This window comes from Vicia villosa, unplaced genomic scaffold (assembly GCF_029867415.1).
Source record: "Vicia villosa cultivar HV-30 ecotype Madison, WI unplaced genomic scaffold, Vvil1.0 ctg.000939F_1_1, whole genome shotgun sequence".
NCBI classification, from domain to species: Eukaryota; Viridiplantae; Streptophyta; class Magnoliopsida; order Fabales; family Fabaceae; genus Vicia; species Vicia villosa.
In genome coordinates, this window is record NW_026705421.1 from 324,551 (window position 1) to 342,106 (window position 17,556).

The following is a 17,556-nucleotide window of genomic DNA, read 5'->3' on the forward strand; positions in this document are numbered from 1 at the left end:
TGCATATTTTGGATGCATACTTGGAAGCATACCTTCAAGTTTTAAGTTTGATATATTTATAGAGCTTGGTATGTTAACATTGGAGTTTAACCGTTGAGATTTGTTTGAATATTACTTTTGAAAGCTTTATCTCGATTGAACCAATAATGACAAGTGTTGTTCACGGCATAGCCTTATCCCTAGCATGATGATGACAGTTGGTGGCGTGTTTCCTTGGTTTGTCTTTTCCAACGTGTTGCATGTGGGTTACTTCTTCTTACAACCTTGGGAGTTGTTCCATTTAATGTTGCAACTGTTTTGCTTATGATGATGTTTGTAACGGTTTTCTCCTTGATTTTAAGCTCTTGTGTTTTATTCAATTTGTATGCTGAGCTGTAGGCTATCTTCTGGTTCACAGGTGACTTTTGTTGTTGTTTGCATTTTGTATGTCACTGCGTTGTAGCTTCAGAACTTGTAACTCCAGAACTTGTAACTTTAGAACTTCTGATCTTTCTACGTGCGTGATCTTCTGATGTTTCAAAGCTTCTTGTAGCTGATCTTTCTTGTTCATTTTCCTTGAAGCTTCTGATGTACTTTCTGATTTTGTGCTTGTTGTATGTGAGCTTTGATATTGCTGTTTAACTCTTTGAAGATTGTCTTGTTGAATTCTAGCTTCTTGTGATATTGTTGTTTTTACAGATTCTTCTGAATGGTCTTGTTCTTCATTGTTGCTTCTTTACTTCTGATTTGCTGATTTTGGCTTGTTTGACGTATTCTTAATCAGAACATCTGATGAATGATGTTTAGCTTCGTCAATCTTCTGGATGTTTGATTTCATATCTGAGCCAGTTTCTGATGTAATCGTTGTACTCTTTTTCTGATGAATCATGTATAAGACTTATAGTATAGTATCTGCACACTGAATGAAACCATTAGTAATAAAATTGTTACTCACCAAATATATGTACGTTATCATCAAAACCAGATTTTGAACACAGATTCTCAATCTTGTTCTAACAATATTCCCTTGGGAGAAAGAAACAACTCTTGTTAAATGGTGGTAGATCATTGGCGATGATGATAGGCTATATGAAATTACATTTTCTGCCATTAAGAGGTAAGTTTATGAGTAAACTTTCCCAACCGACACACGATTGCCCATTTACGCAGGTTATGGTTGATATGTCATGTAAGTAATTTCCAAAATATTATTTGGAAGTTGTTTTTCTAAGGGGGCGTTTGTTTCACGGTATAAAAAATTAATCCCAGGAATAATTTTCCCGGCCATAACATTCCAAGGAATAAGTTTTTATAAAAAGTGTTTGGAAAGTATTTAAAAAGTCTAGGAATCTTTTATTTTTAAATTATTTTTAATTAATAATATATTATAATTATAGATAGAAAATAATAATTATAAATAAAATAGTATGTAGTAGTGGAGGTAACTACTATTTTGGTGGTAACCGCCGGGAATAAAAGATTCCCACACTTATGAGAGGGGATTAGAAAGCCATTAAACATGGTAGAAATTCTTTTCTGGGTATAATTTTTTCCTAGGAACAATTTTTTATTCCCTTCTAACAAACATAGGTATTTTTATTTCCAACCTTAAGTTTCCAGGAATATATTTTGTATCCATGAAACAAACACACCCTAAGTCTAACTTTTTAGGGAGACTAAACAATGTATAAATAAAGTAAAAGATGTTTAAACTTTTTTTAAAAAAATTGGATTGATAATGTGGATCTTTTAAAATCAATCAACTATTAACCAAAACTGTCTACAAAATTATTAAGTTCTTCTATCTCATGAAAATTAACGTACATAATACTTCATTACTACTACCTAATACATAATGAAACATCATATAATTGAAGAGAGTAATTAAAATTAAAAATTATTTAATATTATATTAAATAATTATTAATTTAGTCTTTTAATAATAAATTAATTATTTTATAATAGAGAATACAATATTAAAAAAGTATATTCACTCTCTTATCATAAACTATCATAAGTTTTTTTACATATTTTTTAAAATGGTCAATAAATTTTAACTTTTTAATAATAAAATCGATAATTTTATTTTGCTCGTTTCCTATTTTTAAAGTTGTATTATAAAAATTATTATTATAGCATTAAGAAATAAAACAACATTTTTGTAATGCCAACAAAACTGCATATTTAAATTATGATGGAATTATACGAATGTATTGTACTTAATTTGTAGACACAAAGTAACTTAATTTGTTATTGTATTCAAAATGCCGCAGTTTATTTTTATTATTAAATTTTTTGCATTCTAATTATTATCATAAATAAATATTTATCACATGTATGGTTATAAAATATATGCATTTATTATAAATAAAGTTTATATGCTAAGAATTTGTTTATACATATATAACGTGTTTTTAACTTGGATGGATATTCCCATTGGTAAATAATTCACCTCATAAAATATTAAAATTATTTAAAATTTACATGTATATATTTAATATATTTAATTAACATCAATGTATATATTTAATATATTTAATTCACATGTAATAGATAAACACATCAATTTTTTTTAAATTTTAATTGAGAGTTTATGAAAATTTTTAAAGCAACAATATTTTGTGTTGTATCTTAAATTATAAACAATTCTGATTACTTTATTTCATTAAGTAAATCAAAATTAGTTTAAGAAAAATAAAAGCCTATCTTAAACACAAATTCGTTTATAGTAAATGTAGTAAAATTTTACTGCATTTATGTGTGATAAAAATTTATTTATAGAAATCATATATTTAAATTAAAAATAAGTGTAATACAAATTTATCTATAAAAAAATTTATATGCAAAACATAATTGATAGTATAATTGATACTACATTTATTGTAAATTGTATAGAAACTTGTATTATTATTATTATCATTAATATACTATTATTATCATTAATTAGTAATATTAATATTTTAACATATAATTATCCATATTAAAGATAAGAGGTTACAGAAATAATTTGTACATTAATCATAAAAAATAAAGGACATTAAAGATAATACTTACCCAAAATCCAAATAATTAAGTGAAGAAAAAGAAAATTTAGGTAAAAAATTTTAAAATTAAATTGTACAAAGAACCTTTTTTGATATGAATTTCACGGAGAACTTTCTTATACTATATAAAAGATTTTTACATATTCTACCTGTTGCCTCACATGAATAGTTAAACTAAAGATTTACATATTAAAAGGAGGATTCTAAGCAATACAAGAGTAATTTTTGGTATTATTATCTACATCTTCTTGTAAATAATATTTTTTTATTATAAATTAATCATGGAACAACTTTTAAAGACAATATTTGACTAATATGTAACAAAAAGATGTGATTTTTACCAAAGATATAAACATACTTTTTAGAGTTGGACGAAGAAGATGAACACTATCCTCCATAACCAAAACAAAACATGTACGAAAATCAAAAGACAAAATACTTAATCAACAAACCATTGCTGAAAAGATACAACTTTAGATTTGCAAAACCAAGACAAAATATTCAGATTTTCAAGAACCATTTTTCTTCGAATCTCCAGATCTGTTCACCACCTAAAACAAAATAAGAGGAAAAATATGTTCAAAAGAAGGTGAAAAAGAGAAGACCCGTTTTCTTCTTCGAATCTCCAGAACTGTTCACCACCAAAACAAAATAAGACAAAAAATATGTTCAACAGAAGGTGAAAAGGAGAAATTACAAAACAAAAAATAATTAAGAGAGTTCCATGAAGAAGATATATCAGGTAAGATATTAGGAAGAAGATGAAGGTTGAGTTATAGAATCAACAGAATGATGAATGTGAAGTGAGCGGTAGGTTAAGATGGGAGAGAAGAGATGTTCAGAAGAAAAGTGGTATTGGACAAAGGGTAGCGTGTGAAATCGTTCATATTGCAGAATCAGAGCAGGCTTTTGGCAGAAAAATAGGGTTTCAAGAACAAATTGGAGAGAGAAGATAAAGGGGTTGTTGTTTTGCCGTGAAGAGAAGAAAATAGGTCTGAAAAAAAGTGAATAGTAAGAAACATGAATTTTTTTCTTGACCAAAACAAACTTAACTTCTTTCATTCATAAGGATAGAATTGATACAACGAGGAATACTGTTAACATGACTGCGTCGAGGCCAAGAATTGGCCGCCTTTGTAAGACAATGGGCAACCATATTCGCTTGACGCTTAACGAACTTAACCTCAAGGTTCGTGAAATTACAAAGTAAAGATTTAATAGAACGAATAATAAAATTAAATTCAGAACCACCAATGATATTAGATTGAATAGCTTGGACAACTTGAAGAGAATCACCCTCGAAGATAACATTGTCAAGATGAAGGGTTAAAGCACTTCGGATAGCTTCCTTTAATGCCAACGCTTCCGCTTCAAGGATAGAAAATGAACCAACATCCTAAGCAACACCTGCTTTAACAAAATTCCCCAAGTTATCTCGGATACACCAACCTCTATTAGTAGTTCCTTGATTACGGTTAAAACCCGCATCAACGTTACATTTAAACCACCCGGAAGGGGGGAAATCCAAGAAAGAGTAGAATAAAGAGGCGGCTCTCCATCCTGGGGATTTTGAGCCAACCACCACTCTTGCCACTTGTGAAAAGCTAACCAACCAAGCCTTGACACCTCCTCCTTCTCATTATTCCAAATAAAGTCATTCCTGTTATGCCACAATAACTCAATCATCATAGCAAAGCGCCTCACTACCTTCCTTTCCTCCCTATTACACAAGTTCAAAATAAGAGATCGAATGTCATTACAATGATGAAGGAAGGGTGCTATAATGTCATACAAACCTGCTGTTCTCCAACACTTGATAGTCTCAAGACATCCAAAAAACACGTGCCAATCATCCTCCTCCTCCTCCCAGCAAAATTGAGACATAATAGGACAAGGAACATGGTGTTGTCGTAGACGGACCCGGGAAGGCAAACAACCCGAACAAATCCGCCATAGAAGGTGTTTCGCACGTGGGGGAGCAATGATAGACCACAAACCATTCCAATTAAGCTCAATATTCTCCTGACTAGGAGGCTTCTTTCTACTTTTCCAAAGATGATAACCAGAACGAACACTATATTGCCCATCTTTCTCTTCCCTCCACACCAAACGGTCAACAACAATGTCCTCCACTAACGGGACATAAGTAATAGCTTCCGCTCCTGAAAAATCAAACAACTCTCTAATCAACCTCATATTCCACTGTTTGACATTTGGCAACAACAAATCTTGAACAACCAAATTATAGATACCTTGTTGTTTAGATCCCGGAACACACCTATAATCTTTTCCTCGAATCCAAGGTTCCTGCATAACCTTAATCTGGCTTCCATCACCTATACTCCACCTACAACCGAGCATAAGAACATCTCTAGCTTTCCAAATACTTATCCAAACAAAACTAGGATTAGAACCAAGGTTAGCTTCAAAGAAAGATGTATTTGGGAAGTACCTTGCTTTGAAGAATCTGGACACTAAAGCTTGCGGGTGACTCATAATAAACCATCCTTGCTTAGCCCCCATAGCCATATTAAAAGCTCTAAAATCTCTGAATCCAAGACCTCCATCCTTCTTAGAACAAGCTAAACGATCCCACGCCATCCAACGAATACCCTTACTATTTGAACCTCCACCCCACCAAAAGGCGTTCAACATTCTCTCAATATCATTAATCACTACTTCAGGCAAAATAAAAATACTCATCACATAAGTCGGGATAGCTTGGAGAACTGATTTAATCATGACTTCTTTACCAGCTTTTGACAAGGACAGACCTTTCCAAGAGTTAATACGTTGCCAAATACGGTCTTTGATGAAAGCAAAAGTAGACTTCTTACTCCTCCCTATCATCGAGGGCAACTCTAAGTACTTGCCTGTCCCTAAGACATGACGGACACCCATGATATTTGCAAGATCCTCTTGGGCCGGTAAACTCAGATTCCGACTGAAAAAGACCTCGGATTTGGATAGATTGATTTCCTGTCCGGAGGCTTTTGCATAGATATCCAGAATTCTCATAAGATGAGAAACTTCCTCCACTTCGGCCCTGCAAAAAAGAAAACAGTCGTCAGCAAAAAGCAGGTGGGACACACTGGGTGCCCCTCTGCAAATTTGGATACCATGGATATCTCCTTTCACTACAGATCCCTTGATGAGGGTTGAGATACCTTCGGATATGAGAATAAAAAGATAAGGCGATAGTGGGTCTCCTTGCCTGAGTCCTCTCCCTGGTATTATAGGTCCAACAAAGTCCGAGTTAACTAGAACTGAATAGTGAACTAACGTAACACACATCATCATCCAGTGTGTCCACTGTTAGAACAAGATTTGTTCTTATCAATTATCTTAGTTTTGATGATAACAATAATATGAATTTTGCTTAAGATAATATGGTACTCTAATCCAATGCAATTTCCCTTTCAGGAAATATATATAAAGAGTACGCATAATTCAGCGCTCAGAAGTTGTATCTCAAATGGTTCAGCATGCAACATCAGAACATGGTCTGGCAAGACATCAGAAGATGGTCGAAGCAGAATCAGAACATGGGTCTATGGAAGCATCAGAAGAACATGAGATCAGAAGCACTGAAGATCAGAAGATGGTATCACGCTCAGAAGCACTTCAAGGTCAGAAGATCAGAAGATGCTATGCACCAAGCTGTTTTGACTTTGATGATATTCAAACGTCGTATTCACAAACATCAGATCAGAAGGAAGTACAGGTGGCAGACTACGCTAACTGACAAAAGGAACGTTAAAAGCTACTAAAGGCTACGTCAGTAGACACAGCGTGAACAAGGCTCGAGGTAGTTGACAAAAGCGTATAACATTAAATGCAATGCTGTACGGAACACGCAAAGCATTAAATGCATTCAACGGTCATCTTCTCAACGCCTATAAATATGAAGTTCTGATGAGAAGCAAGGTTACCAATTCTTAACAACTCTGAACGAAAAGAAACTTGCTGAAACGCTGTTCAAATCTAAACTCAGAATCTTCATCTTCATCAACTCACTACATTGCTGTTGTAATATTTTAGTGAGATTAAGCTTAAACGTTAAGAGAAATATCACAGTTGTGATTATCGCTTTTAAGAAGCATTTGTAAACTCTTGAATAGATTACATTAAGTTGTAAGGAACTAGAGTGATCGTGTGATCAGTATACTCTAGGAAGTCTTAGCAGTTGGCTGAGCAGTTTGTAACTAGAGTGATCGTGTTGATCAGAATACTCTAGGGAAGTCTTAGGAGTGAACTAAGCCTAGAGTGATCGTGTTGATCAGTAGACTCTAGAAAAGTCTTAGAGGGTATCTAAGCAGTTGTTCCTGGAGTGATCAGTGTGTGATCAGAAGACTCTGGAAGACTTAGTTGCGGACTAAGTGGAAAACCATTGTAATCCGTGCGATTAGTGGATTAAATCCTCAGGTTGAGGTAAATCATCTCTGTGGGGGTGGACTGGAGTAGCTTCGTTAACAGCGAACCAGGATAAAAATAATTGTGCAATTTATTTTTATCGTCCAAGATTTAAAGTCACACTTATTCAATCCCCCCCTTTCTAAGTGTTTTTCTATCCTTCAATTGGCATCAGAGCGCCGGTTCTAAGGTGCAAGCACTTAACCGTGTTTAGAAAAGATTCAGGAAGAGAAAAACGCTTCATTTAAAAGATGGTTGATGAAAGTGAAAAGTCTACATCTACACCTGCATCTACATCTGGCTCTGCTGAGCAATACAACGGTAACAATGGTTATACTAGACCGCCGGTATTTGATGGTGAAAACTTTGAATACTGGAAAGATAAACTGGAAAGTTACTTTCTGGGTCTAGATGGTGATCTATGGGATCTTCTAATGGATGGTTACAAACATCCAGTAAATGCCAGTGGCGTGAAGCTGTCAAGGCAAGAAATGAATGATGATCAAAAGAAGCTTTTCAGGAATCATCATAAATGTAGAACTGTTTTGCTGAATGCTATCTCTCATGCTGAGTATGAGAAGATATCTAACAGGGAAACGGCCTATGACATATATGAGTCCTTGAAAATGACTCATGAAGGAAATGCTCAAGTCAAGGAGACTAAAGCTCTAGCCTTAATCCAGAAGTATGAAGCCTTCAAGATGGAGGATGATGAAGACATTGAAAAGATGTTTTCAAGATTTCAAACTCTTACTGCTGGATTGAGAGTTCTTGACAAGGGATACACCAAGGCTGATCACGTAAAGAAGATCATCAGAAGCTTACCCAGAAGATGGGGTCCTATGGTGACTGCATTCAAGATTGCAAAGAATCTGAATGAAGTTTCTCTGGAAGAGCTTATCAGCGCCTTGAGAAGTCATGAAATAGAGCTGGATGCAAATGAGCCTCAAAAGAAAGGTAAGTCTATTGCATTAAAATCAAATATCAAGAAATGCACTAACGCTTTTCAGGCCAGAGAAGAAGATCCTGAAGAATCAGAATCTGAAGAAGAAGATGAACTGTCCCTGATCTCCAGAAGGCTAAATCAACTCTGGAAGACCAAGCAAAGGAAGTTCAGAGGCTTCAGAAGTTCAAAGAGATTTGAACATGGAGAATCTTCTGATGACAGAAGATCTGACAAGAAGAAGGTCATGTGCTATGAATGCAATGAACCAGGACACTTCAGGAATGAATGTCCAAATCTTCAGAAGGAGAATCCCAAGAAGAAGTTTCATAAGAAGAAAGGTCTTATGGCAACCTGGGATGAGTCAGAAGATGATTCAGAAGATGAGCAGGTTAACTGTGCGCTGATGGCGACAGAAGATGACGGATCAGAATCTACATCATAATCAAATTCTGAAGAGGTATTTTCTGAACTTACTAGAGATGAGTTAGTTTCCGGTCTAACTGAACTTCTGGAACTCAAGTCTCAGATTAGTCTCAAATACAAAAAGCTGAAAAAGCAATTTGAATTTGAAACAAAGAAGCTTGAGTTGGAAAATTCTGAATTAAGAGAAAAACTTTTAAAATTATCCAATAATGTTGGATCTCCTTCTGATTCAGAGAAATCCACTCCTAGTCTAAACCATATTCTGAAAGAATATGATTTAAGTTTCAGGAAGTTCTTATCTAGAAGTATTGGCAGAAGTCAGCTAGCTTCTATGATATATGCTGTGTCTGGAAACAAAAGAGTAGGCATTGGTTTTGAGGGTGAAACCCCATACAAACTTGAACCTGTTGATGAAATGAAAATCACATACAAGCCATTGTATGATCAGTTCAAGTATGGCCACTCCCATGATATTAGGCACACTTCACATGCTCAAAGTTTTCACATAACACACACCAAAAAGCATGTGACACAACCTAGGAAATATCATAAAACTCACATTAAGAATTATCATGCTGTTCCTCCTATTGCTTACAATGTTAAACCCAAGTTCAATCAGAACTTGAGGAGAACTAACAAGAAAGGACCCAAGAAAATGTGGGTACCAAAGAAAAAGACTATTTCTTTTGCAGATTCTCTTGGTGACAAAGAAGATAAAAGTCAACATGACATGTCTCCTGGACTCAAGTTGGTCTCAACACTTGAAGGGAAGAAAGATTGTCTTCCAAGTTCTGGTTCTTAAATCTGTTGAAGAAACTATGCTTGTAGGAGATCAGAAAAGAAAGTTGTTAGTCTTGGAACCATCTATTTTGTTTGTGTCTATAGCAATGATGTAAAATGCTACAGAATAGACATCATTGAAACATTGATTGTGGACAAATCAATAAACATCTGTTTTGATGATAAACTTGTTTCTGATAAAACAAAGAGCTTAAGAATTTCTGCAGATACAGTTTTGTCTTATCAGAAGCTGCAGAACAAAGAAGTGAACCTCCAGAAGCTGTGTATATCAGAAGTAATGGATCAGAAGATCATTCAGACTTATATCAGCACACTTCAGAAGGAGTATTTCCAGAAGAGAAACTTGATCAACTCAGAAGCAGTGATCAGAATCTGAGGCGTAAAGTCTATTCTTAATACAGTTGTCATCTATTATCTGATGATGAACACGTATCTGTACGGTTAGTACAAAGCGTACAGTTGAAAAGACACCGACCTAGGTAACTGTTTTAAATCATTTCATTTACCACGTTCTCTCTCCTCACGTCACTCATCATTTAATAAAATTGATTTCCTTTGATTCTGGAACTGTTCAATTTATATTTTTTTTAATCCGTCTCTATATATGCTTTTCAAATCATATCATACATCTTTTTCGCTCCTTTGTCTCTCTCTCTCTCCTTGCATTCTCTCGTTTGAAAAATTCTGAGCCGTTTTCTAAAAACCCTAATCGAAAACCCAGTTCGCTTCTCTTGCTCGCTTTCGTTCATTCTGTTCAATGGCTGCTTCTTCATCTCATTTTGCTGGTTCATCTACTCTTCTTCATATGCACGAAGAAACACACCAGGAACTCACCCCTGTTGTTGCATGCTCCATCCCCAAAGATGAATTGGAAGTTTTGTGTGAACTCATGGTCGACTTTGACAACCTTGAAGAAAATCAATTTCACCTTAAAGAAGACATCATCTTTCAAGGATGGACCTCGTTGTTTGCTGAGTTCGTTGGCCCTGTTTATCCGGATCTTGTCAAGGAGTTCTGGGTACATGCTGTGGTTGCACCAAAAGCTATACTCTCTTTTGTCCATGGAAAGTTTGTTGTTGTTACTGAAAACATCCTAAGAGTGATGTTTGATCTGAAAAATCCTGAAGGGGTTTTTGAGTCTGATCAAAGAGAAGATTGGGAGGATATTCTATCCACTCTCTATTCAAATGTCAAGAAAACTAAATATGTTAAGAATTTGAGAGATATCTACAGAATCTGGACAAAGATCCTTCTCGGGTGCTTCTACCATAGGAAATCAACTCATGCCTCGGATTTCATCAGTAATGATCAAAGGTATATTCTTTATTGCATTGCCACTCAGAAGAAGGTTGATGCGATTTACATTATCTTCAACCATATGTGGAAAGCAGTAAAGGATTCCAGGAATGCTTTCAGAAAGGAAAATGCTGGAACAACCATTCCTTTTGGTAGGATTATTACAAACCTTCTGGTACATTCCAAGATTGTTGAAAGTCTGGAGTCTGAAGGTATCATCAAAGATCTTGCTGTCACCACTGGAGCCTGTCTGAATGCCTTCTCTTTAAAGAAGATGAAAATAATTGACACTTTTCTCAAAGTTCCTGAACCTCTAGCTGGAACAAGAACCATAAGAGAACCAGTTCTGGCTGACTTTGAAACCTTCTTCAATAGTGAGGTACCTGAAGTCAGAACTGATTATCTGAAATCTCTTGAAGAGAATAAGAGTTTTAAAGATCAAGACAAAGGTGCTCCTTTCAAAGTAAATCGCAAGAGGGAAGAAAGGACTAAAAGAAAGCGTGATTATCCTTCTGCTGTCTCTAAACAAGAGGTTTCTAAAAAGGTGATTGCTAATGTTGTTAAGGCCGTATCTGATGACTTTGAGAAAGAGAAAAAGAAGAAGAAGTCAAACAAAAATGATGAGATGGTTGAGGCTGTTGAAAAGAAGATAACCAAGAAGAGGAAGATGATTATTCAAAGCTCTGATGAAGACAATATCCCTCAAGAAGCTGAAAATCAACAAGAAGTTCAGGCTTATGTCAGAAGGAAAGAAATCTCTAGAGGCAAAGCAAAGATTATTGAAGAGCCGAAGAGTAAAAAGCTGAAGAAAACGGAGGATGTGACCAAAGCGCTTCTGAATAGTTCCAAAGGTATATGCATTTCTGAACCTATTTCTGTTCCTGTTGTTCGTTCAGAAGTTACACCAATAGAGGTTGTACCTACCCCTGAACCAGAAAAAGCCTCATCAGAATCACCCGTTGTTGTTCATATTCTTACACCACCATCTTCTCCTATAACCATTCCTTCTTCACATGCAAACAAATCCAATTCTCTTCCTCCCTCACCATTTCCCTTCACAAATACTCCACCATCTCCTCAATCCATTCCGTCTCCTTCACCCTCCACCAATCTTGTTCTGAACATACCACCCATTCAAACTCTCTTTCCACCACAAACAAATATCTCCATCTCCCAACCACCTCCACATGCCAACTATAATCCTGTCCCTTCCACCTCCCAAAATAACCTTAGTGGCTCTATTCTTCCAACTTCTGCATTACATGAGCAGTTGCTCCGTGATTGCAACTACACTCCCAGGTCTCGACCTGACACTGAAGTGGTAGTGTTAGATTCTGATACTGAAGCAGAATCCTCTTATAAGTTGAATAGAGATCCTCAACCGTACTTCTTTCCCAACCCTATCTTTTCAAGGTACCCTATTGGTGAATTTTTTGAAAAAGCAAAGAGGAATCTCAGAAGCATATTTGATACTCTCAGAATTGCTGAAAATTCTGGATTGAGTGATGTTGCTATGCGGAACCTCTGGAGGATCTTTCGCAAAGAATCAGATGCTCTGCTTCTAGAACTTCAGGAAGTCTGTGCAGCTGCTGCCCCACGTCCTCGTGGAATTCTGAGAAACTATGAAGACTTCTGGTTTGCTCGTCTCAGAGGCAGATATCTGTTGGAAGAGAAGCCCTTTGTGGATGAGATGGAACAGTTGAGACTGGCTGCTGCAATGGAAGCAAACCCATGCAGGGACATGGTTATCTGGATTCCTGAGTATCCTGTTCTGCTAGGAGATTTCAAGACTCTCTTTGACTATCTGAGGGAAAACCCGTCTATGAAAGACCCTAGCTTGGTCATTCCAGAAGTTGTTGACCCACCAGAAGTTGAAGGTCCCTCTGCTCCCAGGAATTTAGCTGCCATCCTTCAGGCACTAGAGAATGGAGACTCTGAAATTCCTGCTGCAGAGTATGGAGATGCTTCTATGCAAGAAGCAGATGCTGAAGATCATGTTGCTGAATCAGACCCTGTTGAGGAAATCCCAGCAAATGATACTTCTATGGAAGCTGCAGATCAACATGTCATTCCTGTAGTTGAAAGCGGTGAAGCTTCTTCTGATGAACCTTCTCGTCTTGCAAGGACTCTAGAAGCGATTCAGAGGAGACAGGATGAGCAAAGCTCACTCAATGACAAGTATGATGCTTTCATTGAAAGGCAAGAAGGACACAACAACGATGTTAAAGAGATGCTGGCCAAGATCTTGTCAAGACTAGGGCCATCTTAGATTGAGTCTGTGTTGTTTCTTTCTTTTCTTTGCATCTGTTTTGTTTCTGTGCATCTGATCTTATCATTTTGTACTTCTGTACCCAATGGTTGAACCTTAATGAAATCATCTTCTTCCTCCATGTTTTCTGTTTTATTCATCTGAATCTTTTCTATTTTTTTTGATGATATGACAAAAAAGGGGGAGAAATACTGTGATAAATGATTTGATTTAATCAGTTGCATTCACTAACAAGAACTGCAAGTTCTATATATGGTTTGAGTGTTTTGCAGGTACAGAAGTGAAGTGAATCTTCAGAAGCAAACACAAGAAGCAAAACCATAAGAAGCGTTATTCTGTAAAAGGAATAAGCTCTTGGAAACTGAAGCAAGCTGAGTGCTGTCAAGCTTCAGAGATCAGAAGCAAGAAAGAAGAATGAATCAGAAGCACTGATAATAGAATTTGAATATCATTGTCTATCCTGTTCTGACAAAATTCTATTTGCTCTGATACATATAATGTTATGGCTCTGATACATTATTTGCTCTGATACATTATTTCAGCCTATATGGCTCTGATACATATAATGTGTTCAAACATACATTTTATGTTCTAACTCGTTCATGCTGACTTTTGTCGTTTAGTTTTTGTTCTGTAACATTTCAGGATGTAGAGATGCTCTGATGATGCTCTGGTACATTCAACAATGTTCTGATACAAATCTAGCATGAAGTGATGTTGGTAGACATTCAAAGTTCTGAAGCTATCCGAGGGAAGCAGAAATCAGAAGATGTGAATGTTCTAAAAAGATCCAGAAAACTCAAAGTTCTGAAGCTGTCCTGAATGGAAGCAGAAGTCAGAAGCTGTGAATGTTCTGAAGATCAAAGAAATTCAAGTTCTGAAGCTGTCCACGATGGAAGCAGGAATCAGAAGCTGTGAGTGTTCTAAAGATCTAAAGAAATTCAAGTTCTGAAGCTGTCCAATGGAAGCAGAAGTCAGAAGCTATGAATTCTCTGAAGGCAGAAGCTTATATGATCGTCTCTACCGAAATAATCAGGGAAGTCTTTTATCAAAGTTCTTCGAGTATTTATTTCAGGGGGAGATTATTTATCTCAGGGGGAGATTGTTAATCTCAGGGGGAGACATATTCATATGCTTATGCTATAGCTGTGTAATTTGTCTTTTGCCGTCTACTCTTTCTGATCGCAAATTCATATCATTTATATATGTTTTTGTCATCATCAAAAAGGGGGAGATTGTTAGAACAAGATTTGTTCTTATCAATTATCTTAGTTTTGATGATAACAATAATATGAATTTTGCTTAAGATAATATGGTACTCTAATCCAATGCAATTTCCCTTTCAGGAAATATATATAAAGAGTACGCATAATTCAGCGCTCAGAAGTTGTATCTCAAATGGTTCAGCATGCAACATCAGAACATGGTCTGGCAAGACATCAGAAGATGGTCGAAGCAGAATCAGAACATGGGTCTATGGAAGCATCAGAAGAACATGAGATCAGAAGCACTGAAGATCAGAAGATGGTATCACGCTCAGAAGCACTTCAAGGTCAGAAGATCAGAAGATGCTATGCACCAAGCTGTTTTGACTCTGATGATATTCAAACGTCGTATTCACAAACATCAGATCAGAAGGAAGTACAGGTGGCAGACTACGCTAACTGACAAAAGGAACGTTAAAAGCTACTAAAGGCTACGTCAGTAGACACAGCGTGAACAAGGCTCGAGGTAGTTGACAAAAGCGTATAACATTAAATGCAATGCTGTACGGAACACGCAAAGCATTAAATGCATTCAACGGTCATCTTCTCAACGCCTATAAATATGAAGTTCTGATGAGAAGCAAGGTTACCAATTCTTAACAACTCTGAACGAAAAGAAACTTGCTGAAACGCTGTTCAAATCTAAACTCAGAATCTTCATCTTCATCAACTCACTACATTGCTGTTGTAATATTTTAGTGAGATTAAGCTTAAACGTTAAGAGAAATATCACAGTTGTGATTATCGCTTTTAAGAAGCATTTGTAAACTCTTGAATAGATTACATTAAGTTGTAAGGAACTAGAGTGATCGTGTGATCAGTATACTCTAGGAAGTCTTAGCAGTTGGCTGAGCAGTTTGTAACTAGAGTGATCGTGTTGATCAGAATACTCTAGGGAAGTCTTAGGAGTGAACTAAGCCTAGAGTGATCGTGTTGATCAGTAGACTCTAGAAAAGTCTTAGAGGGTATCTAAGCAGTTGTTCCTGGAGTGATCAGTGTGTGATCAGAAGACTCTGGAAGACTTAGTTGCGGACTAAGTGGAAAACCATTGTAATCCGTGCGATTAGTGGATTAAATCCTCAGGTTGAGGTAAATCATCTCTGTGGGGGTGGACTGGAGTAGCTTCGTTAACAGCGAACCAGGATAAAAATAATTGTGCAATTTATTTTTATCGTCCAAGATTTAAAGTCACACTTATTCAATCCCCCCTTTCTAAGTGTTTTTCTATCCTTCATCCACTTCTCCGAGAAACCCATCTTCAACATCATACTTCTTAAGAAGCCCCAATCTACTCTATCAAAAGCCTTACTGATATCAATCTTAAGCGCTAACTGAGCTCTCCTGCCTTGAGTCTTTCTCTTAAGGGAATGAATGATTTCAGATGCTATCATGGCATTATGTAAAATAGACCGACCTTCCACAAATGCAGATTGCTCCTCCGAGATACAATTATCTAGTAACGGCTTTAACCTATTCGCTAATGCTTTAGCAATAATCTTATAAATGACATTACACAGCGATATTGGTCGAAAGTCCTGCATTCTGTTCGGGTGAGTACACTTAGGGATCAAACAGATATTGGTATCATTTATGGCTTCAGGAAAATAGCCACGCTGAAGCCACGACGAAGTTGCCTCAAAAATATCATTTCCACAAACCTCCCAAAAATGTTGATAGAAACCGGGATTGAAACCATCAGGCCCAGGAGATTTGTCCGGGTGCATCTCAACCAAAGCCGCATATAACTCATTCTTAGTAAGGGGTGAAGTCAGATTAATGTTATTTTCCAAAGAAACACACTGCTGAATACCACATAACACTTGGCCAAACTCACTGTTGCTACTGCCAGAAAAAAGGTTTTCAAAGTAATTCTTAGCAATGTCCCCTAAACCTTACGGGTCAGTTACCATACTACCATCTTCATGATTCAAACTCACTATTTTTTTAAAACTCTTTCTAACAGTCGCCGAAAGATGGAAGAATTTCGTATTCAAGTCCCCGTCTTTTAGCCAGTGCATCTTAGCTATTTGTCTCCGGTACAAATCTTCACTGATCAAAGCTTTGTTATACTCCTGTTGAGCCTCGCGAAAGCGCTTTGCCGAATGCAAATCAGCACCACCTCTATTAGATTCCATCACTGCCCTATACCGATCCATATCACCTCTCCTATTTCTTCGCAAATGCCGGAGTTCTCTAGACTTTCAGCACACGTAGAAATGCGCTTTACTACATCATAATGTTCCTCGCAATGCCAACCATTACTGACCACCTCTGTTATACCATATTTTTGTAACCAACTGTTTTCGAAGCGAAATTGAAAGCTCCTGCTAGCTTGCTGAATCGGATCGCAATCTAAAAGGATGGGGCTATGATCGGAATGCGATGCGATAAGATTAGTTAGCTTAGCATGTGGAAAAGTCGCCAACCAATCGGAGTTGGCAAGAGCCCTGTCAAGTCTTTCTTCAATCATATGGTCGGTGCCTCGACTCTTCACCCAAGTGAACTGGTAGCCTTCAAGCGAAATATCGGATAGATTACAATCACTCACGGCTTGACGAAAACCCGAGCATAGCCAATTAGGGTGGGGGAGTCTACCATTTTTATCCTGCTGGGAAAGGAGATCGTTGAAATCTCCAATAACACACCACGGTAAGTTTGACATGTCACGAGTTTCTCGTAATAGGTCCCATGCCAATTTCCTACGACTTCTTTCCGGATAACCATAATAACAAGTAAGTCTCCATGCACTATTGTCTTTATCAGTGACAATAACATTCACAAAATTTCTTGTGTAGTTTATGATGCTGCAACTACCGGTATTTTTCCATAGAACGGCGATCCCACCACTTCTTCCTTCAACATCCACAGACAAACATGCGTCAAACTTCAGCATAACCCGAATGTTTTCCAACTTCCGAGAATTCGACAGAGTCTCCGCTAGAAAGATAACATCGGGCCGGTGCTGCTGAGCCAATTTTTTCAGGTTAGGAATTGCACTCGGGCTGCTCAAACCCCGAAAATTCCAACTGAGAATTCTCATTATTCCCGGAAGTCCTGGCTGCCAGGACTTGTCGATAAAAAATGCTGCTGGTCTTTTTGAAGTGCTACTTCTTTCTCAAC

General features: G+C 36.7%; 2 protein-coding genes across 2 annotated transcripts; both read right to left on the reverse strand.

The window, feature by feature from the left end:
- Positions 1 to 4,373: 4,373 nt before the first annotated feature.
- On the reverse strand, positions 4,374 to 16,571 carry LOC131632409 (uncharacterized). The gene is made up of 3 exons (XM_058903155.1): positions 16,333 to 16,571; positions 15,676 to 16,278; positions 4,374 to 6,069 (listed from the first exon to the last, which is right to left on the reverse strand). Exons 1-3 carry the CDS (start codon positions 16,569 to 16,571, stop codon positions 4,374 to 4,376), a joined length of 2,538 nt encoding a protein of 845 aa, XP_058759138.1.
- LOC131632410 (uncharacterized) lies at positions 16,571 to 17,476 on the reverse strand. Its single transcript, XM_058903156.1, has one exon. The coding sequence runs from the start codon at positions 17,474 to 17,476 to the stop codon at positions 16,571 to 16,573; it is 906 nt and encodes a 301-aa protein (XP_058759139.1).
- Positions 17,477 to 17,556: the final 80 nt, after the last annotated feature.

Excerpts from the sequence above, each read along its gene's own strand:
- LOC131632409 (XM_058903155.1), bottom strand. The coding sequence starts at position 16,571 with ATGGAATCTAATAGAGGTGGTGCTGATTTGCATTCGGCAAAGCGCTTT. Across the intron at positions 16,279-16,332 it reads GGTAGTATGGTAACTGACCC|TAGCAACAGTGAGTTTGGCC; the intron begins GTAAGGTTTAGG and ends TTTTTCTGGCAG. Across the intron at positions 6,070-15,675 it reads AAGATGGGTTTCTCGGAGAA|GGCCGAAGTGGAGGAAGTTT; the intron begins GTGGATGAAGGA and ends TCTTTTTTGCAG.
- LOC131632410 (XM_058903156.1), bottom strand. The coding sequence starts at position 17,476 with ATGAGAATTCTCAGTTGGAATTTTCGGGGTTTGAGCAGCCCGAGTGCA.